Genomic DNA, 23677 nt, shown 5'->3' on the forward strand with positions numbered 1-23677 from the left:
TCCTTTTTCTTTTTTTTTTTTTCCCCTAGCTTTGCTTTTATCAGTAAGCAGCAGCATTGTCAACCCTCCCATTTCCAAATAGAATATTAACAATTTAGCTTTGTTATACATGCTGGTTTCCTTTAGGTTATGATATTCAGAACTGAGATATAAAAAAAAATAAATGGCAAAACTATTGATGATTATTTGATTTTATCATACTTTGAAGTATTATATAATCAAATAAAATTATCTTCCAAAGTTACCTATGACACGAAATTCATAGCTTGATTCAATGTGCTTTACTGAGTTGTGATATTATCAAGATAATTTATGATAATTTACCAAGATAATTTATGCCAATTTCACTGCTGGTGTGGATCCTCTTTAATTTGTAACTTCTTTGGCTTGGTAAGCCCTCTCCACAACAGGAGCTCACTTTGTTCCAGAATTATTTGTCTCACATCAAAAGCAGCACTGAGCTGTTGTTGCAAAAAAGATCTCTTAGTGGGTAGTTGTAGCTGGGCTAAGGGAAATTATCAGTCAAACAGCAAAAACATTGACATGGATCTTCTGTAAGCTAAGGCCTGGAAACTGGAAGAACCCAGCTACATTTAACAGGAGTTGGGGGAGATGGTATTTATACAGAAGTGTGGGAGTCTGAAAAGTTTCCTTTCAAGCTCCACAAATTAAAGCAGACACAAAACTGTTACCATTTAGAAATGAAAAATGTAAGGAGGTTGGAAATAGAAGTGGAAAATAGATTTGGAATGAGATTTAATTTTAATGGAGAAGCTGGGTGAAAGCTAGGGACAGAAACAGACTCTACTTAGACCTGTGTATGATGTCAAGTGGAAAGCTCAGGAGACAGACACTGGATGCTGGAGTAAGATTGATCTAACAATAGATGCAATTTAAGTGAAAAGGCTAAGGTGTTGGCAACTGGGGGCTGAGATGGCATCAGCTTAAAGGCAGATTTAATTTAAACAGAAAGGCCAAGGAGGTGGAAGGTGGAGACTAAAACAAAATCAATATTAAATTAGCTAAGTAGAAGCTTGAATCAAATCAGCTAGTTGAAGAGAAGGGCATTCAGTGAGTATCTGGGAGTAGGTGAGCAATGTATGGACTTAAAAAATGTCAATGAGCTGCCAGCAGGAAATACATTCCCTCTAAATTAGAATCATGTTTCCATTTTTACAGCAGTAAACCAATGTTGGTAATAATATATTTTGGTTTACTTAAGACAGGTGTGATCTCCAGTTTAAGGAAAATTACAAAATTATAATTATATATCTCTATTTTAAGTGAATAGTCTTTTATGTATATATTGATGTGTAAAAATGTGGTATGGTATATACTATTCAGAATCAGTAGCAGAAATGATTGATATGAATTACAATTGCTAAACTGGAATTTATGAGGTAGTAATGAACTAGTCTTTAAAAATCCACCTTTCTAGTTATCAGTCTGGTAATCAACTTAAGGCAAAGGGGAGTTTGTATATACCTATGTTTGACACAAAGTATGTACGTTTATATGTATATACACTTAAATATACATGTACACATCCATGTATGTATGTATACATATGTTTATGCATGTATTTTTCCACAGAGGTCAAAATTGGCCAATGTTTGCTATAGAATCATAGAATTACCCAGGTTGGAAAAGACCTCGAAGATCATCAAGTCCAATCACAGCCTAGCCATAGTACCCTAACTCTAACAACCTTCTGCTAAATCAAATCTCTAAGCACCACATCCAAACTGCTCTTAAGCACATCCAGGGACAGCTACTCAACCACCTCCCTGGGGAGCCCATTCCAGCGTTTAATACTGTTCTGATATATTTCTCTGTGCAGACAAATATATTAATTCTTGCAGCAAACACTAAATAAAATATATTTTGCTTTCCATGCAGATATTTCTAAATGTTTTAACTGAAGACACATTTAAACCATTAAATATGTGCTACTGTTCTCATCTACTAGCATTACAGGTCTATCCAATTAAAATTCTTTGTGGTAAGATGTCTGAGGTGATACATTTTTAACTGAATTTCTGGAAAAAACTTCATCTCGTGTTCATAGGAGGAACTGTGAAAAGGCAATGGAGGACTTAGAGTGCATGATTTACTCTTTCCATTAATGAAAAATAGATAAGCAGTTTGCTAGCATGAAAATAGCATGCTGACTATCATACATATAGCAGGAAAGATAGCTTGGATTTAATACATAACTAAACATGGTATATATTGATAAAATTAGAAGTGGTAAAAAAAAAGAATACTGAAGATATTTTGCCCAAGTTGTATGGAAACTCAAGGACAATTTCTTCATGTTCTTTGCATCACACCTTATAGTAGACTAAACTCTATCAATGAAGAACTGAGCTAGTTTACATGTCTTCTAGATGATGCTACTCTCTCACGCTTCATCTACACCATACTTGGATAAATCTTATATATGTTGCATTTCACATTAAATTTACAGTACATTCTGCTCCTGGTAGAAACACTCCCGGATCAAGACTTTCCATTTTATATATCGTGCATTATCTATTATTTAAAGACAATCTCTCAGCTAGAATGTGGTGTTCTGTAACAAACCAAGGAGATTACAATTGGAGACAAAGACTGGTTTCTACACTTTGCTAGAAGAGTGAAAATGGACTGTGTGTTTTGTTCTAAGTTGTTTTTCTGAAATGTGCTACTCATCTATGATTTTAAAGCAGAATAAACAAGAGAGAATCATTCTTCAGCTGCATTTTTTTTTTATGACTGACTTAACTAAGATCAAGATGTCTTCTGTATTCTGTTAATACAATGATATTAATATTATACAATAGTATATATACACAGCAGTATATATATAATAGTCTTTATGTTTACATTTTTTAACAGCTTTATTTTACACTACCTTTCTTTTTGAGCTATATATATGCAACTGTTTCCATAGGAACAAGAACAAATTCATGTTCAGGAAACTGTATAATAAAATAATATTAAAAATAAATAAATAAATAAATAAATAGATTAAAAAAAAAAAAAAAAAAAAAAAAAAGAAAGAAAAATGAAATATCTAAATGAGAAATATAGTGTTAATTCAAAGATTATAATGTCCCATATGTATTTGCTTCTTCTTTATATACACCAGAATTCATTCTGTCAGTAGTGTAGGAGTGAGAATGTATTTTCACTTAATTCACACATTAAGGGTAATGATAGGTTGGAGGACTGTAAAACCACACAGTGTTGTTAGAATAATAGGTTCATCATTTATATTTACAGTATGGAAGAGAGCCTGCATCTAGTCAGTAAAATCCCAATGGGACAGATCTCTTCAGACTATAGAAGCTGGCATTTGACTCCATTAAATGTTTGATGGGATTGGCCTGGGTTGGACTGAGGGAGCCTCCTGGATACTCCTGGTACTTCGAAATCTTTACTGCTTCACAGTGGACATCTGCAAGGCAATGACTTCAGCTGTTTTAACAACAGAGGTATCTCAGAATTGTGGGGTTTTGGGTTGCTCTTCTAAATGGACAGTAAAATGCAAATTTCTTTTCAAGCCTTGCGAAAATACTGATGGTCACTATCATTTTGCAGAAATATCAAAGCCAGACTGGTTGTTTCAGTGCTGGGCAGTAAAACTTATGATCATTTAAAAAAAATCTATGTCAAGCATATGCATTTGCTGGTCAGTAATAGTATATTTTGCTTTGATTTTTGATATATGACCTAAAGCTGACCGCAGTAAGAGCTAAAGCCCAGTGATGATCTTTGCTTCTGGCTACTGTTTGGAAAGTTTCAAAAGTCCTTGTTTTCAGTAAGAAAATTTAGGACAATCATTGTCTGGGTATGTTTAATTCTAGCAAGGCCCTTTAGTTTGGAGAAGCATCCTCTATCTTGGTCGCCTTTCATGTTACATGTTTTATTATAGAAATAATTTATTCTATGAGGTAAACAGACTCAAATATATAGGAAACTGCAGTTGATGTAAAGATTTTAGTTCCCAAATACTACCTAGTTACGAAACGTGGACTTATATATAAAGGTAATCATACAGACGTGTATGAGTCTCTTGTTACTAATAGTGGTGTCAGTTCTTCATTCCTTTTGCAAAACATAATGTATTTATAAGAAAGGTATCGCTGCTGGACATACTGTGTAGCTATAAAAATTAAATGTGAAGAAAAAAATTGTCTCTCTCATTAGATTACTGACAACAGATGCTCAATGGTATGTATAAATACAATGCCATATGTTAGATAAGGCAATATAGTAGTTTTTCAATGTTGGTAATAATATATTTTGGTTTACTTAATATTTATATAATGACACCATATGGAGGTTCCTACAGATATCACAGTATGAATTAAAATTTATTTTTAAAACCAGATTCATCTTCATGTTCTGAAAATACAGCTGAACTCTGAATTCAGACAGTGTAGGGGAGAGACAAAACATTGTTTATTTAATTTTGTTCTCGTTATTTCATTTTTTGGGATAAAACTTTCCAATATGATGAATGGAAGGGCCCACTTCCCCCACCTTTCTTCTTTTTTCTTTCTTTTTTTAAAATTTTTCTTCATTCATAACAGAGGGTCAAGCTTCCTTGGATTGACTTTTTGATGTTTCAGTCTTACTTTTGTAATAAATGCTGAAATGACAGTTGTAGGTTTTTGATAAATGTTCCCCTCTGCTTTCACATCTTTTTTCTTATACATTTTATTTACAACTCAGCTTTCACTTCACAAAGTAACATACAGTATAGAAATATCTCTTTAGAGAAGTGTTGATGGCATATTTATGAAATAGTGCTATTATTTCTCAAAGGAAGTCCAGAAAATACTTATAAATTTAATATTTTTTTAACAACATATTATGCCAAGTCTCCAAACTTCACTTTATTAAACCCATTCTGTAACTCTGACAGGACAGTAACAAGCTTCTGAGTTCATTTTTAGTAGAAAATGATTCACAAACAGGATAGTGACAGGCTTTTATGATTACGGATTTCACTTATTCTGTTCCTTCAAAGGGGCTTATATAGATTGATAGACCTACAAAGATAGAAATGAAAAAAATGAAAGGAAGAGATATAAATAGACTTTTTCATTAGGATGAATGATGGAAGGTATTAACTCCACTACAGCAGTGTGACTTTTACATGTCTTTTTTTCATTCCTTTTGACTTGCTATCATCTTCTTGCTAAGTAAAAGTTAACCGCAGTCTGAAATGTAGGTAACGTGAGCAATAGCTGGAAATAAATGTTTCCTCAAGCATTATTACTGTTCAGAAAAGTGTCCATCAGCCAAAATGTCAGCCTCAAAATCCATTTAAGGATTGCACAGAGGCTAAACAGGCAGCTATTATTACTTTTTAAGTCTGCCTGACAGGTTTCAGATCAAGAACTGGGGTTAACTTGATGCACTGAGTATTGAGGAATGCAATTAGGAAGGCTCTGACTCTCAGAAGACTGAGGATTTATTCCATGCAAACTACTGCAAAAATACGAAAGGATGATTGCATTTACCTAAGACAAGAACCTGATGCATCATATTAAAATTAATAAAGTTGCTCTTTCATTGCAGCTTTTTGGACTTTTATCCCAGTGTAATCATTTTATACCTTTAACTCGATTATTTTCAGGTATCGCAGCACTTCCCTTTTACATAATTTTTTGTTCATTATGCTGGAAGCTTCCAGAATAAGTCCTGCTATTCTCAGCTAATTACCAAACCAAATCATTTTTCCACTGTGGCTTACATAGATGTTTCTCTATTTAAAACCTATCTGTGGAATTGATAGAAATGAGTTAACATTTGACTTTAATATATTTACCTATAAAAACGGAGGACTCTAAAACACAAATGGGCATTAAGAAACAAATTAGCCCCAGCTGAGATACTAAAAGGCTGCTTTTGGTTGGATTCAGGATCTTAGAAAAAAATTATAAAGCAACAACAAAATAGAAATTATTTTACTCCACTTGTTGTAAAACCTTCACTTCCAACACACTGCTCTTACTCCCTCTCCTTGATGATCCTCCACTAAATAAAATAAATTTATTTGCACAAGAATCTGGAAGATTATAAAGGTATAAGTAAAAATAGTAAATTGGCACAATGCTAATGAAGGGTGTAGAGCTAAATTATACCATATGTTCCTAACAAAACACCAATTGCAACTGGTAATTCTGGAATACAAGCAGAAATTAAATGCATATACCTGGCTTCTTTATGGAGAATGGACACTGCAGATTTGAAGTACTGGATCATCATAGAACTTGATTTGTTTTATTTTTTAATTAATGATGCCAACTGTTATTCACAGTGATTTAAATTCTTTTTGTTAACAAATAGCATGAAACTCTCAAAAGACAGTGGCTAGCAGTCAGAGTGGACTGGGTCATCAACGTCAAAGACAGACATTGCCCTGACACTTCTAGCATATTTTCAAGTAAATAAGGCCATTAACTTGATAACAAAGCTCTTGTAAGGCCCTGAATGTAAACTTCTTATACTCTTTAGCAAGTGACTATATTTTCCAACAACATGCTATATTCTTTGATGTGAGTTTTGTATTACTTTAATGCATGCCTAAAACACTGGTTTGTGAAGCACAGAGTGAAGGACCAAAAAAACCTCACCAAAATCAAATAATTTAAAGTACTTATGTAAAATGTAAAGAGCCTATCTTCTCAGGTACAGATATATATGTGTCTTTATGTGTGTGTGAATGTACACACATCATTATTTTTTAGAGTTACTGTAGTTTCTCTTGCTTATCAACCTGCCAGCCTTCCTGGTCTTTTAATGAAGTCTCACACTTTCAGCAATTCTGTTAGCAATTGTCTCACAAAGAAAGTTTCCAGACATCAATATGAAGCCCTGCATAATGACTCATCACAGCTGTATGATAAGGACAATTATCTCTTGATTTCCTTATGGTCTTTGATCCACATCTCAAGTTATATGTTTGACTTGCTGCCACAATATTCTTCACATTTATCCTGCGTTGCCCGTTCCCAACTAATCAGCAATTTCTGTCTTGCAAAGGGAAATTGTCTAGGCTTTTCCTCCTCCTTAAGTCCAAATTTTCTGTTGCTTCTCTAAGTTTCTCATTTACTGTTTCTCATTTAATGTACCAGCCTTTTTGTCCAAGTTACTTTAGCCTTTTTCATAGTGTACTATGTATACAGCATATTTATGATTTCTTCCCACTCGGAATTATCTGAGAGAATTTCCTTGGTATATTTTCTTCCCATTAAAAACCTAAATGAAAGCATTAGTAGATTTGACACTAATATCTGTTTCATTACGATGGAGAACTGAACAGAATACTGTTTGTAACAATGAAAAAAACACTTCACACTGTTTTCAGTCAAAAAGTCTGCATTCCCATCATAGTCATGAATTACTCAAATTATGTTTTCAATAAGATTTTGATGATGTTAGCAAATACTGTCTCGAGATCTGAACGCTTTTTTTCCTGCTGTATTTATATCACTCGCAGGTGCTATTCTGTGCAGAAACAAAACAACTACATTGAGATTTATGAACAAAACTGCATGAATAAATATTTGCTTGTGTATTGTTTATTCTACAGCCATAATGTGATGCTTTTCTTGGCATTTGTTCAATATTTTGATAGAGATAGATATATGTTTATATGTGAGAAGTGACTGACATGGACACATCTTCTTTATTTTAAATAGGCTTGTTCTTCAGTTTGCTTCTCTTTGCTCACCCTGTATAATTCCAGTCTCACTGCTGGTTTTGACAATGCTTATGATAGTCATGTAGGTAGTGGTGAGTTAGGCAGTTCTCACAATCTGTTTTCTCCTAGCTCCCTACCACAGCATTCAACATATTCATATTTTTCCAGTAACCATTCAATGACTTTAAATAAATGCTTTTTGCATGATGTTCACATTTTTAAACTTTTTGAACAAAATGGGTACGTATATTAGTGTTCTCATCATAGAAGTAGGTTAAGAACACAGGGTCACCATTTCTGATGCATGATCTAGTTACTTTTAATTGTCTAATTGTTATCGAGAGTATACAGAATATTGTAAATAGCTTGATATGTCATCTGCTTTAACATTACTGCTGTTAAAACTATTCTTAGGAAAGAGGCTAAATATCTTTAGAAGCTTTGATTCAAGTGTAAATGTACATATAAAAAACAAAGTGCACGTGCAACATGATTGACTGGCTTTTCAGCACCATACCTGGCTCATGTAAAGCAGTTCACAGATCCCTACAAATTCAGAAAGGACAATCCATACATTTGTAGTACCTAAGTAAATATGTGTTTGAGTAATATCGGTTGTGCACTGTGTCAGACTCTGTCATTTTTTCAGGCTTTGTTCTTCTTGGTAGTAAATGCAAGACCAAGTCTCACCCCAGGTACTGTGGCTCCAGAGATGAATAGGTGAGTATCAGTACTTACAGCTGTCCTCTTCCTCCATGAAAATACTGATCACATAACAGGCATACACAAATCCAATCAGCTGCACGAAAAAAGAGGAAAAGTAATCATAAGAACACAGAGAACACTTAATAAGCTGTTATTACAGTACCATATAAATACATCTATCACAGCTATATTTAGAAAAAAATTCCTCTTATTTCATGAATTTATACACCAAATTCAGCACAAGCGGTCACACACAGCTAAATTACTGATACTTTCTCTCTTTCCTCATGCTGCATTATATTTTAAGATCATTTCCTGTTTTCCTGCCTCACTGAGATCAGCACTGATGAATGCTACTCCAAAACACTTGGTCTGAACATTGTATTAGAAAGCACTTCAATATTGATTTTAAGTTACTAGGTTTTTTTCTCTGGAGATATTCAAGACCAGTTTGGATGCCTACCTGTATAACTTCACGTAGTGAGCCTGCTTTGACAGCAGACTTGGACTCAATGATCCCTAGAGTCTTCCAACCCCTGCAATCCTGTAATTCTGTTATACGTACATTTGTTAAATATATGTGCGTGTAGATGGTCCCCTATTACATATCTATCCAGTCACATATTTACCTAATTTACATATTAAAATGAAAAAAATATTTACTGACTGCTATGGAATTAAATTTTGGTAAAGTTATTACAGAATCCATGAGAGATGTCATTTTGTCTTACAGAAAGACCCAGTTAACTACTTCACAAAAGTTCAATTTGATATGTGAAATGTCATGATGTTAAACAATAAAGTTGGGATATGATTCATCAGCATCAGGAAACACTTTATCAGTAGTTCCTGTCTTTAAATCACATTCACTAAACAAGAAAAGAGCAGACTCATTTTCCCAAAGGACAACAACAGCAAAATCATGTCACTGCTTTAACAGCAGCTCCCACAAAAACATTTTCCTTAGCCCAGGTCTGTATCACTTGTGCCACTGAGAGGAAGGGATTAAAATTTTCAGAACCAGAGAACAGAAACTCTGGATTTTTGTTTGTTTGTTTTTTCTTTTGTTTTTCATATAGACAAAATTTTCTCTTATGACCATCACCAAAAAGAAAATTCCACTGGGAAAGGAAATCTATTAAACTGCATTACCCAGATGTGCCCATGCTTGAGAAAATACTGTTTGTGCAGCTGTACATAATTTGTGCTATCTGAAAGCCCCGAGGAGGCTGTTCATGAGAGATTTCTAAAATAACCCAGAGATTAGTTTTCCAAAAATCCTTTGTTTGATCTGTTCAATAAGAAAAAATCCCTAATTAAAATAGTTCTTTTAAGGTTGTCATGGATCAAGTGTTTGAGAAAGAGGTAATTTAATAGTATCCAGACAGGTATAAGCTCCTTCAGAGGCACAGAAATCACTCCAACCTGCTTTCTCATCGGGCTACACCAAGAGCTTTACAAGCAGCTCCAAGAGTCTCTGCAGACAAAAAGCTTGTCCACACAAGGGAATTCAGGGAAGTTAAGATGAATTAACTAAAGCTGTGAAATCAATGCACAGAAGATAAAGTACATTAAATCCCTGTGTGGCCTTTCCCATTCAGAAATAAAGTGGCCTCAGCTCACTGCAGCTTAATCCTCCTCCAAGGGCTTAATCCTCCCTGTGGAGAATTAAGCTGCAGCGCACCCAAGGTTGAGTTCTCTGTGAATGGGAGCTGCCATAATGCTGTGGCCTAGTACTGCCAGAGCCTCCTGTCTTGGCTGATCACCTCGCTGGGGTTCTGGGAAAAGAACTAGTGAATTTAATCCAGCTTTCTTCAGGTTTTTAGCAGGCTCCAGCACTGGCAGCAACCTTGGCTTTCTTTTTCTTTTTTGGGGGGTAGGGGGTCATATTTACTAGGGAAAAGTTGCCACCTGTATCAGTTGGACACTGGGTGGAAGAGTCTTTCATGCATGCAAACTGAAGCAATGTTATATAAAGGATTCCAAAGATCTAAAAAGAACATTACACATAAATTGCTATTGCATTAAGTACTATTCAAATACCAGAAAATAGGTGGCTTTTCATGAGGGAATATTATCCGTTTATTTACACTACTTCCATTCACCACTGACAGTACATGATTTGACCATGTGAGTCACTTGGGTTTGTTTCTTCTCCCTAAGTATATGACTGAGATATCTGGAAGCAGGCATGACAGTTCAGCCCACAATCTTTGTAGGTTAAATGTTTTTGAGGTCAGCTCAACTACTTCCTTAGCATTTGCCATTGCTGTACTTCATGATTATTTTTTTCTACTCAGCGCCAGAGAGAATGCTATCCCCACCTCTCATCCTTCTGGCATAGGGATTTCTATTCTCCTCTACAGTAATCTACTGGACCAAAAGAGGAAAGCAACAAGCAAGCAAACAAAAGGAGGGAAAAATCTGTAAGCAGTCTGCCCTCCAAAAAATGTGGGGCTTGGTAAACCTGATTGTTTTAACAGCCATAACAGCTTGTATCTTCCTCTTTCAGTACATCTTCTCCCTAAATTAAACCTTTTCCCACTGATGTTACTGCTTGGAAGGCTGTTGTAATGTCTTCGCCATATCTATTATAAAATCAGCAGCCTTTTACTGCTTATCAGTGTTTCTTTGTATTTTTTTTTTAATTGTTAGATAAATGTTCCTTAATTAGACAGAAATCAAAGCTACATGTCATGTTTATCCTGCATAATTGTATAAAACATACATTAACAAATGTATTTATCCCCTCAGTTAATTTTGGTGAAAAGGAAAAATCAGGTCTTTAATCATATGGGAAATATTGTAACTTATATAAAATATTCCCTTGATATTGTATATCAAGAACAACTTTCTGTAATTAAATGGGAGAACACACTCGTTTCTGAAAGAACATGCAAGAAAGAGGAAAAATAGCCAGCATACGCGCTCTGTGGTGGACAGCAATATTTGGCTTGTAACCAACAAACTTGTAATTATAATTGGTAACTGAAATCTACACTACAGTTAACAAGAAATGATGAAGTGGGAACAAATTAGAACTGTGCTGAGATCCTTAAACAGAGCTACATTCACCACAGTGGAATATTTTTATAAATGTATTAATTAAAATATCTTCTTTTGCTTTGTTGATGGACACATGAATAAAATATTTATTCCAACAAATTACTTTTACTATCTTGATTAACTCAGCTGCTGCTTAATTAATAATGTTATGCTCATGTGAACCCATCCAGCCATCATGTTAATTGCCAATTTGCAGTGAGCTGACTGATGTGTATTGCCTGGTTTGTCTGTACTGGAAATGCAGGCTATTGGCCTGGCGCCAAGTGATAGGCATAAATGTATGTCCCCTGATAACTAAAGAAGCTGTGGTGCAAATGACCTGGAAGATATTTAATTTGCTCATTTTGGATTTCAGTAATCATTCTAAGGGAATGATGAAGTAGTTAGAGCAAGATGTCCAAGATATCAAATGTTGTTAGTAATTAGAGGTATAAATGGGAACCTAGAGCTTGACACAGAGAGCAATTTAGACACCAAGTGGTCCTGACAATGTATTTTATACACATGGGAACCTTTTGGGATCCTTGCACTGACTACTTTGCTTGCAGAGCCATGTCTAGTGAACTGTTTCAGAAGTCAATGAAAATGAAAATGAAGTGGAAGTGGCCAGTTTCCTCTGCCTTCGCTCAGCTGCACCATTCTTAGAGCACAAATCCTGCACTGGTGAGAATAAATAATACATAAAATACTCAGATATTTGTGACAGCATCTAGTCCATCTTTCAGAAAAAATCAAATAACTCTCAGAAGAGTCAGACATTGGCCATGGTTGGAATCACAGAATGGCTTCAGTTGGAAGGGAATTTATAGATCGTCTAGTTCCAGCACCTCTGTTTTTGGAAGGACTGCCACCCACTGGATCAAGCTGCCCAGGGCTCCATTCAGCCTGATCTTGAATACCTCCAGGGATGGGACATCCAGCACTGCTCTGGGCAGCCTGTGCCATTGCCTCAACACTCTTTGAAAGAAAAATCTCCTCTAAAAGTCTAATTAAATCTCTCTTCCTGTAGTTTAAAAGCACTCCCCTTTGTCCAATCACTATTAGACTATGTAAAAAGTCAGCCTCGTTCTTGTTTATAAACTTCCTTTAGGTATAACAAGGCCACTTATTCTCTTCCCCAGGCTGAACAAGCCCAGCATCCTCTGTCTTTCTTCAGATGAGAGGTGCTCCAGCCCTCTGATCATTTTTGTGGCCCTCCTCCAGATTTGATCCAACAGATCCACATCTTTCTGGTGTTGGGGGGTCTCCAGGCCTGGATGCAGTGACCTCTAGATGGTGGAGGCCTTCTTCACAATGTCAGAGCAGAGAGGGGCAGCCACCTCCCTCACCCTACTGACCACTCCTCTTTTCATGCAGCTCAGGATATGGTTGGCCATCCAAACTGCAAGTGCACGTTATTGTCTCATGTAAAATTCTGGTACAAAACCTCATATTTCCTTGATGAGTAGCTGGTAAACATCACACACATTTCCCAAATCATAGTCACGAGAAATCTCAGGGCGTGGGAAACAATTGCCACCTTGTTTAAGGGACAGGAACTTTGTTATGTTGTACACAAAAGATTTTCCTATGAGTAGAACATAGGTACATTTGTAAAATGTTATTATCAGGGCTTTTAATATATAATGCATATTCTCCCAAGAGGTTCGGATAAAAATGAAATACTAGTCTCTGCTATTTTTTCCCCTCTAGGGGACATAAATGTTTTAGTCTAAGTAAAATCTCTAAGCTCACAATATGGACATCTGCATGAAATATAAATGCCTAAATTAATAGAAGTGAAATTAAATTACATAATTGTCCATCATTGAGCTGTAAGAAACTACGAAAACATGCAAGACATTTAAAAAAAACTAATCATTTGAGCAAATACATGCTGTGCTATAATTGCTTTATAAATGAATATTACTATAACATATTCTATTAAAGAGAAGAAACAAATTGAGTGTAAAATGTATATTTACTTGCAAATTAATGTAATTTAATAGTTACCAGTTAATGTGGATTAACTTTAGGAAAACAAGGCCAAATGCAAAATTAAAAGTGTTTATTTAAATCAATGTTGTTTTCAGAGTAAAATATTTTTGATTAAAATTGATGATTTTTATTTAAATCATTCTACTTGGCTTTGTCATCAACAGCTGTGGCCTGGAAATCCACTTTCACATAAGGTGATTACTTGCCTGTCTCCTGCACATATTGCAGTTCATCTAGACCAGAACTGTGTACTGGGGATTTAAGGTTACATGAAGTATTGCCCTAGGCTATCAGGTTGTTATTCAAAATCAGGTGTACAATAGGTCACTTATCACTACTAAGCTACTACACAATGTTTCACAGAGTTCTCATTACAATAACATAGAATCAGCCAAATAAACTAATTCAGCATTCTGTAGGCCTGACTATTGGAGGATGTGTGTAACACAAGTAAACTAGTATATGGTAGCACCACCTTGTGAAGTACATTATACTATTTACCACATGTATGCTTTCACTTGTGCTTCAGTCTTCCATATTCAAACCAAACAATTAATTGCTCTATTTTGAGACACAATTTGACCTGCTTTTGCTTTTTGTAAGAAACAGTATCATTATCAGAAACATTTTTGGATTTATGTGTTTGGCATTTAACAGCAGCATCTTCATTCAGCTGAAACATCTAAATTTGTGCAATAATTCCAATAAGCTTTCTTCTAAAAAACCCTTTTATGGTATTTTATTTTCCTTTATGTTTACCTTTCCCACTGTATTCTTACTACTGATGATATTATTTAATTCCTTCAAGGTACTATCTGAATGAACAGATGGAGATACACAAACACAAACACACACACCCCTTTAATGCTTTGTGAAGTGACCTGCTATGATATGTGAGAAACAAGACTACCACAAAAGCAGCAGTGTTATCATTTTGCTCAGGTATTCCCAGTAAAACTGTGTATTAAAATGCTTTTGTGCTGGATTCCCACCGGGCAGAAAAGCAATCAAGAATTGCAATGAAGTTTTGTTTTCTATCAGTGCCTAATGAATTTCAGAAGTGGCTTCTCCAGTTATCCCTGGCCTGATGTGATCGCTTTTACCATCTCTTTCTGGCAATTTAGTTGTTTGGAGTATATGGCTCCTGTATGGGAGTTGTGGCTCTTACCAACAGCTCTCACTGTATCACACTAGTCTCTTTATTTTTATCTGGGTCTGACTGTTGAGCTCAAAGCCCAGGATGCACCCCAAATCATTATTTGTTTTTCAAGGAGAAAGCTCAGTTTGTAATCAGGCAGCTTGCAAAGATAAAAGAAACAGTGGAGCCATTCTAGAAAAGTCTTTGTCTCCACATAAAATCAAGGAAACCATCTAGACTAAAGCTGAATTACACAGCCTGAAGGAGAAGAAATAATGCAGAAAAATGTAAACCCACTTCTCCTTGCATTCAGAGCTTGGAAAGATCTTTTCCAAGGAATTCTCCCTCTACAGATAAGGGACACCAGGTGCCTCCTCCCTGGAAACATTCAAGGCCAGGCAGGATGGGGCTTTGAGCATCCTGGTCTAGAGAGTGGTGTCCCCACCTATAGCAGGGGGTTGGAACTACACGACCTTAAATGCCCTTCTAATCTAAACCATTCTGTGATTCAATATCAGTAAACATACATAGTGAAAAAAAAAAAACAACTCAATAAACTATAAAGGCTCTAAATTTTTTATTACTTCGTAGAAGACTTGCAAATAGTTCACTGTAAACATCAGAACAGTGTTCAGCGGCAATCAGAAGGGATAATCAAATTGTAGGAGAGCAATAGTGAAAAAAAAAAAAAAGTGGAATACATTACTGTGCCACTGTGTAAATCCCTTGTGTCGGCCTGCACCTTCAGTGCTACATGAAGTTCCTTTTTCTCCTCATCTCAAAAAGGAAGTAATTTAATCAGAAAATATACACAGAATAGTGTGTGAGATAATCAAAGGTGCATGTTGCCTTACAATGAGAGATTAAACAAAATCCTTCTTGAAATGGGACAAGTGATGAAAGAATTAAAAACAAACAAATATGAATATGTTGGAAAAGCTGAATACAAAAAAATTAATCTGACTTGTCATTACATGAGAAAAATAGAAAATTAAAACAAATTATCAGATCACAGACAAAGAGAGGTGCTTTTCATCACAAACTTAAGGAAGGATATTTTCTACACAAATCATAATTAAACTGTAAATTGTAAGTCTCTTCCAGAGAATGGTAGAGAGATGAGATGTGTACGCTGTTTAAAAGCTGACTGGGCACTTTCAGGGAAAAAAAATGTTCATCAAAGGCTGCCAAAAACACGATTGCAGATACAACACACTTATTCCAGGAAGTCTCCAGCAGTATTGTCAGGAGTTTTTAAGCACTTGTGTTTGCTGCATAAAACTTGTCAATTTCTTATTACTTACAATTGCTAAATTAATCAGTGAATAGCTGGAAAAGAAGCATAGAAGTCTACCTTACGCAAAGGGAAAAACATTACAATGTTATCTCTAGTCTTGATGTGTGCATTGTAACTTCAACCCACTATTTGCTGAATAGACATGTAATAAATGCAGTTTGTCTTCCTTCAGGTTTTAAACTCATATGAGATGATCCAGTTAGGTATGTTACTTATTACAGATTAGAGGAAAAACTTTAGATTTTAATATATAAATCAGTGAGAACAGATATGAACGATGTCTATCTCTCATGCCAGATTCCAAGGTTTACTTTCAGAAGGTCATTATCCAGGCTTTCTTTGTAACTTTTTTACATTACACGGAATCCGGATTATGATTTGAGAGATGACAAAGAATTTTTCTCTGTTTAATTATGAGTAAATTACATATACCAAAATACCAAAATACTGTATGGATTTGGTTCTAAATTCTTTAAATGTCAGTAAGACACAAAAGCCTGTCAATCTTTGTTGGTATAAAAACATTAATAATTATGAACCTAAACAACTACCTGCAAAAAAACAAAAGCAAAAAAAAAAAAAACAGCAAACTTTCTAAATCAAAGAAGGGATGTGTACATTAATGTTTATATTTCTATTGTACCATTTATCTTACCCCTAAAACATCCATCTTCTAAGTACTATCATATCTACAAGATCCTTACATTTGTCAGTTTTTTGGAAAATTAATCCAACAAACTATCCAGGGTCAACTTAGCAGATATGTCGAAATTAAAAGCTGTACACAGATGCAGCTTTACCCTGTCACCAAAGCCCAACTGCTCCATGAGAGGACTGAACTGCATTCATAATCCAGAACATTTACTTATTGTTATAAAACACACCCCAAAGTGAAGAATACTTAGAAGAAAGCTGTCCTTCTGCTATATTTCTTATGTTCACATAGACTAGCCCACAAAATTTAATGTCCCTCTTTTTCCATATCGGCTACCCAGAAAAAAAAAGTGACCTGAGAATTTAGATAAAGAAACATGGTAAGTCTCTTAAAACTAGAAAGGTCTCATTAAGGTAATGTTCTGTTTTCTCTTCAGAGTGATTTGCAACTGTGTGATTCAAGCTTCAGCAGAAAAATCTTTTTTAATTTTTCTACATATTTCCTTTTGCATATGATTCTTACTTTATACGTGTTTCTGAAAGACACTTCCAAAATTCCCTCAGAATTAAATATCAAAGTCTTCTGATCTTCTAATTGTTGTAATACAAATCCAAATACACACAATATTTACAGTTAAAAGTAATTATTAACCAAAATGTTCAATTTTACATAATTTGACTATAATTTATTCAAGGGGAAAGATTCTATTCTTTTCATAAGGAGAGAAACAGATGATAAATCAATAATATTAGGTAACAATGAGGTTTGAGAAAGAATTAGTAAAACAGAATCACCATGACAGAACCAAAGGAAATCTCTGTTTTGGGAAATAACCAATATCTACAATTCAATAGTCAAAGTGACAAGTTTTACCTAAACTATGACCTGTGGCTCCCCACATCTGCAAGCTTAATGCTGAAATTTAGTTATCACTGCCATGGCTTAAGGATGAATCAGAGTATATTCTTTAAGAAATACTTCTTATTGTTCTGAAAGTGATGCTACACGTTTATTTCTGGTAACTGCAACAGTTAATGAAGAACACAGTGACACTATTTGATAGAACAAATTCTCAGTTACAAAACACTATTTTTCAACCGACTCACCATCATTTGCCAACTTGCTGAAACGTACCACCCACCCCTTCAGTGTGGTCACATCCACTGTTTGGTCTCTACAAACATTCAGTGAGCGTTGATGAATGTCAGAGGGTGCCATTTTTTTCTGCATGTAGGAATTCAGTTACAGACCTTTGCTTCTTACATTCTTCCATGTCAGACTCCAATTTGTTAGACTGTCCCTCTACTGCTATCTGTCACGTGACAACAAAATGTAATGGAATATTGGCAAGAACATTCAGGGTCTACTGTCATACCACCAATATCTGCCTCTGATGTAGTAAACCAACATTATAATATAGGAGACATTGTTTTTAGAGTAGCCCTCATATTTCCAGTGGCAGTACTACAATTCAGTCTGATTATCTGTCAGTATATTATCTGGATGATGTGAGAAACTGGACTCAGTGGTTCACCAACTCTGTCTTAATTGTTGCCTTCACTTGATCATATATCCCATCCTTTCCATTAGCTGAATGGAAGTAAATTATCTTTATAATTTGCTTGTTTACATTTCTATTTGTTTGCTAAATGTTTTAACAAATTCAAAAATATTGATAATAAGAAAACTTTAAAATCTCAATCATCTTGCTCATTTTCATGCAGGAAGTCCTGCGAAAGCTATTCAGTTTCCTGTTGACATTATAGTGAATGAAGTTAAATAAAGTTGGTAACATTTCTAATAGATAGCACTAAACAGAAAGAAAACTTGCATTAGAGAAACTGTTAAGTATTAGAGATGATGATAATTTGGGAGGAGAACAGAAAAACAAACTCAGTAAACATCTAGGAATCAGATTTCAGTTACCCCAGATGGCAAGTAGTTTTTAGGAACAAACAGGTCTTTCTGAAAAGAATTGCTCAGGAAGGCAGTCAGACTGACTGGAAGAACAAACACCGAAACAGCATAAAGTTTTTAAAGCAGAAACGCAAGAAGTATTGACTTGGTAATGATCTCTTGGATGACCTGCACCAGAGACAAATATAAAATAAAAATAAATGCACAGTAATAAAAACAGAAAGGTCAAGACACAAGAAACAAATAAAAAGAAAGTAAAGCATAATAAAAAAATATGCAGTGGCATATTACTAAGAAAGGGTAAGCTCAAGCACAGAGCTAATGCAACCTTGATGTGACCATGAAACCACATGTACACGTGGAAGCAGCAATTGTTTCCAGCATGGGCACCCCATTCATCAGGTAGCTCTCCAGCCTATTTCAGCTACACAAACAGCTCTTCCAACTGACCAGAATCATGAGTTTGGGCAGGCATGAATAAGGTTTGGCTGTGTTAAATGGTGCTGCCATCAAATAGTTATGTATTAACTATGGTCACAGGATGTCTGGAAAACACTTTGGGTGTTTTGTTGGAAAACACATTTTCCAATGTGTTTTCATTTCCATCTATAGAAGAAAGATTAAATGTAGTCAGCAAAATAATGCCACTGATACTCAGTGACTCAGCTAAGAATAATGAAAGACCATTCTACAGGTTATTTACATAAGTTAGAAATTGTAATTCATACATAATAGCCTCTGTGAATTCACCTGAAAACATTTAAGGGCCTGAGTAAAGCAATCTCAAAGATGCTAGTACACAATTTGTAAGAATTTGATTAAAATAAGAGAAGCTGAAGAGATCAGAAAGCCAAAGGTTTTCCTTATTTATTTTCAGAAAAAAAGGCAAGAAAAAAGTAGGGAAGGATGACCCAGAAAATTCTGTTCTTAACTTCATTTGCCATAAAATTATTGAAACGAGAAATCAAATTAGTAATGGAGAAATAAACAGTCTACTAAGAAGGTGGTAAGTAATAAATAACATGTATTTCTCAGGAACTGAATCATGTTAAATCAAGTCTGTTCTTTTTTAGAAGAGAAAAGGGTTTTCTAGTTAGGGAAGAAGCAACAGGTGTGATATATCATGACTTTAGAAAGCATTTTGAAAGTGCTTGACAGTCCTACAAAGAAACAATGGAAATATTGCTATATAGACAGAAAAAAATATGTTGAAAATTGCACTCATAAATATCTAGCCATTGTTCTCTATCAAATTAAGAGTTGGTAATCAGTGAGGCCCTGTAGAACTTTATATATATCCAGTACTATCCAGTACTGTCATAATCAGTTTGGTATTTGAATAGAAATTATGACTTTTGCGCTTCTAGCTAGAAGCATACAGCAGGGATTAGAAGATACAGACAGTAAGGACTGCAAGAACCGTGTAGGACATGATTAGTACTGAAATAATTTTGACAGACCAACAAAGGTATGCAAAAAAGTATGATGCAATTCAATGAGGCCAGGTGAAAATTACTGTACTTAAGAAGGACTAAGTGCTCAAAGACAGAGCAACAGGCTTATACAACTGTTCTACACAATAACAGATCACAGATCCAACTATAGTTTGATAATTTCATATTGTTGTGAAAGTAATCAGATCATAGAATCATAGAATCATAGAATGGCTTGGGTTGGAAGGAACCTCAAGGACCATCAAGCTCCAACCCCCCTGCCACATACAGGACCACCAAACTCCATAGGGGAGTTGGCTTCAAGTTGCACCAAGGTAAGTTTAGGTTGGACGTTAGGAAACACTTCTTTACAGAAAGGGTAGTTAAACACTGGAATAGGCTCCCCAGGGAGGTGTTTGAGTTACTATCCCTGGATGTGTTTAAGAGCCATTTGGATGTGGTACTCAGAGATATGATTTAACAGAGGGTTATTAAAGTTAGGGTACTATGGTTAGGCTGCTGTTGGACTTGATGATCTTTGAGGTCTTTTCCAACCTGAGTAATTCAATGATTCTATATTTAATACTAGATCAGACAACAAGATGGGATGAAAAACTGAATTTCAGAATGAATCAGCAGTGCCCTATACACAACACCAGTAATGTATCAGCTCACAGGATATGTATACAAGTTTGGAGACTTCAGTACAGATGTGAATCAATTAGAAAAAGTCTAAATGAGAATCATAGGGATAATTAAACACCTTGAAATAAATATTAAGCAAAGGTACATAAAATTACTCTCTAATAAAGAAGAATTCCTAATTGTAGAAGATAATTTGAAGAAAATCTTAGTGTGTGTGAAATGCCATTTTAGGTACTGATTTACAGTCAGAAAGAGAAAAATGCTGTTGAGACCTAGGCATAAAAATTCTTACATGCAATTCTATATTTTAAATATCCTATTAGTATAATGTATTCTTTGTCTAAATAAAGACAAAGAATTTTAGAATTCTAGAGAATAAAGGCAAAGAATGCTTTACAGACTCAGTTGCACATATTTATAATATCTACCTTTTTAAAGTAATGGGATAGTAAGAATAAAGATTCCAGTTGCTGCAGTGCATAAGAGTATTTTATCTTGTAATTAAATGTCTGAAGTTTTGTCTTCTGCTCAGTTTAGTTAGTGTGACTGATGAATAAAATGCAAAAGGCATTGATAAAGAGCATGTCTTATCTTGTTTCCTAATGTTTTTGATATGTGCATGAAAAAAAAATCACAGAAAGAAAAGAGGAAATGAGGAGAGAGATTAAAGGTGGACTAGAAGTTGTGTTGGAGAGGTCTGGCTGAACCAGGACAACATACTTCCTTGTGAGTTTATTTTCTCATTCCTTGTTTGCAGTAGGGCAGGTGACTCCACAAAGGCTATTGAAATAGCTGCGTATAATCTGTGGCTTAGTGAGGATTTCAAATTAGCTGCTTTTTCTAATACTATTGCTTTGCTTATTTTCCCTTTCAAAGAAGGATCTACTGGAAAGTTCTTTTTCTATGTTGCATAAAGATTGCATGCTTTGGATTCTATACTGAGTGTCTCCAGTTGCAGAGTTCTGTCATGGTGGCTTTCATGAAGCTGATGTGACATCAGAGCAGCAAGTCAAGATCAAGAAAAGAACAAACTTGACTTTTAGGATTTATATATTTATACTCTTCCTGCAGTCAAAGCTCAGTTAAGTTTAAAGAAAAACACTTATGGAAAGTAATTTTCACAGATGATCCAGCACTTCCAGCAGATCATGTTGGCAGACCTTAGGAGAAACATTGCTGAGAGTGCTTGGGCCTTTGTAGGAGAACAACTCAGTTTCATCCAAATCCAATCAGATTGTCCTAGTAATTGAGTCATTAGCTGGAGAATATATGGTTGTAGAAAAGGTTTCAATATTGTACAATATAAATTTTTCTATTCCTAAAGTTCTGTGTAGAGGATTTACAAGAACCTAAAATAAACTCTTTGAACTGTCATTCTTTTAGCATATTTTAAGCCTTCACTCAGTAAAAATATGTCACACGGTTCTATAGAGCAAATATTAAATCCTGCTAAGGTAAATTTGCAAAACCTTAAAAAAAAAAATGCCTGACTAGGTACTGTGGTTGAGGCAGTTGAGAGAGAATTAATTTCTCCAGTGAATAGAAGTTGATAGTGAGATAGCACTTATTGGATTATAAATAGGGTAGCATTCGAACATGAGTTTATTGAAACATTATTTCAATGCAGTTTAAGATCAAATGATTCCAGATGGTTAACCTGGAATCCCCACAGCTAGTCCTGTCAAATATACTGAAGGTTTAATCAGACTTTTAATACACTGATGGGCTTTGAACAGTTTGGATGTTCTGAAAAAATAAAATAAAATAAAATCCTTGGGAACAATCATGAAGAGATTGATGAAGATATCTGAATAGTAAGCAGCAGAAGTTATGAACATCAAAAGAATGCTTGAGTGTACTGAATTCAAGCCGAAGGAACAGCGTGTTAAGATAAAGTAACTGCAGCCAAGAATAATGTACTTTCAAAGGAAGAAGCTGTGCTTTTGATTTTCCATATTTTTTTGAATAAACCTAGCTGAGACTTAAAATCTTGCAGGGAAAGTCAAATCTACATTATTAGTAAATATTTACCTAACACCTTTGTCTGTAGACAAAGGCTGCACTGATCATTATCTCTAATACAAACCCCCTGAAATACCTCAGGGGTAAGCGAACCCTCATCATGTTTATGAATAATACCAAGCTGAGTGATGCAGTTGATCAAATTGAAGGATGGGATGCCATCCAGAGGGCCCACGTGGACCTAATGATGTTCAACAAGGCCAAGTGTAAGGTATCACACCTGCATTGTGGCAATCTCAAACTTCAGTGCAAACTGGAAGATGAATAAATTTAGAGGTTCTGTGGAAGAGGACTTACTGACATTGGTGGATGAAAAACTGGACATGAGCCATCAGTACACATTTGCAGCCCAGAAACGTGACCAGCAGGTCAGGGAGATGATTCTCCCCCTCTACTCTGCCCTCATGAGGCTACATCTCAAGTGCTGTGTTGAGCTCTGAGGCTCCCAACATAGGAAAGACGTGGACATGTTGGAGTGGGTCCAGAGGAGACCATGAAGATGATCAGGGGGCTGAAATACCACTCCTATGAAGACAGATTGAGAGATATGTGGTTAGCTCTCTGGGGAGATCTTACTGAAGCCTTTCAGTTCCAAAAGGGTCTTAAGAGAAAGGTTGAGAGAGACTTTTTCAAAGACATGTAGTGACAGGACAAGGGGTAATGGTTTTAACCTAAAAGAGTGTAGACTTAGATTAGACGTAAATAAATTGTTCATGACAGGAATGGTGAAGCACTGGAACAGGCTGCCCAGAGACCCTGTAAACGCCCCTTCCCTGGAAGCATTTGAGACCAGGTTGGACTGTGCACTGAGCAAACATGTAGTGAGTGGCAACCCTGCCCATGGTAGGGGAGTGTAACTTCATGATCCTTGAGGTCCCTTCCAACCCAGGTCATTCTGTGAATTTCTGTAAGATCTTTAAGGTACCATTCAGTACAAACCATTTTATGATTCTATGATTTTATGCAATGTTGCTAATCAACCCACATGTAACATACCGGTGTTTCTATTTAATATTTACAGCAACAGAGATCGATTTATGTTCACCACCTCCACAGCCCGCACTACCATCCCCCCCCCCCCAACTGTCACACAGAACAAGAATAAGGATAATGAATAAGG

At 35.4% G+C, this 23677-nt stretch overlaps 1 protein-coding gene across 2 annotated transcripts in view; it reads right to left on the reverse strand.

Annotated features, from left to right (window-relative positions):
- The window catches only part of NKAIN3 (sodium/potassium transporting ATPase interacting 3), a 302386-nt gene that overhangs the window by 10772 nt on the left and 267937 nt on the right, over positions 1-23677 (reverse strand). For both annotated transcript variants that reach the window (XM_072328620.1, XM_072328621.1), the window contains exon 5: positions 8441-8501. In XM_072328620.1, coding sequence (XP_072184721.1) covers positions 8441-8501 — 61 coding nt within the window. The remainder of the gene's footprint in view (positions 1-8440; positions 8502-23677) is intronic.

Source organism: Excalfactoria chinensis, chromosome 2 (assembly GCF_039878825.1).
Source record: "Excalfactoria chinensis isolate bCotChi1 chromosome 2, bCotChi1.hap2, whole genome shotgun sequence".
Lineage (NCBI taxonomy): Eukaryota > Metazoa > Chordata > Aves > Galliformes > Phasianidae > Excalfactoria > Excalfactoria chinensis.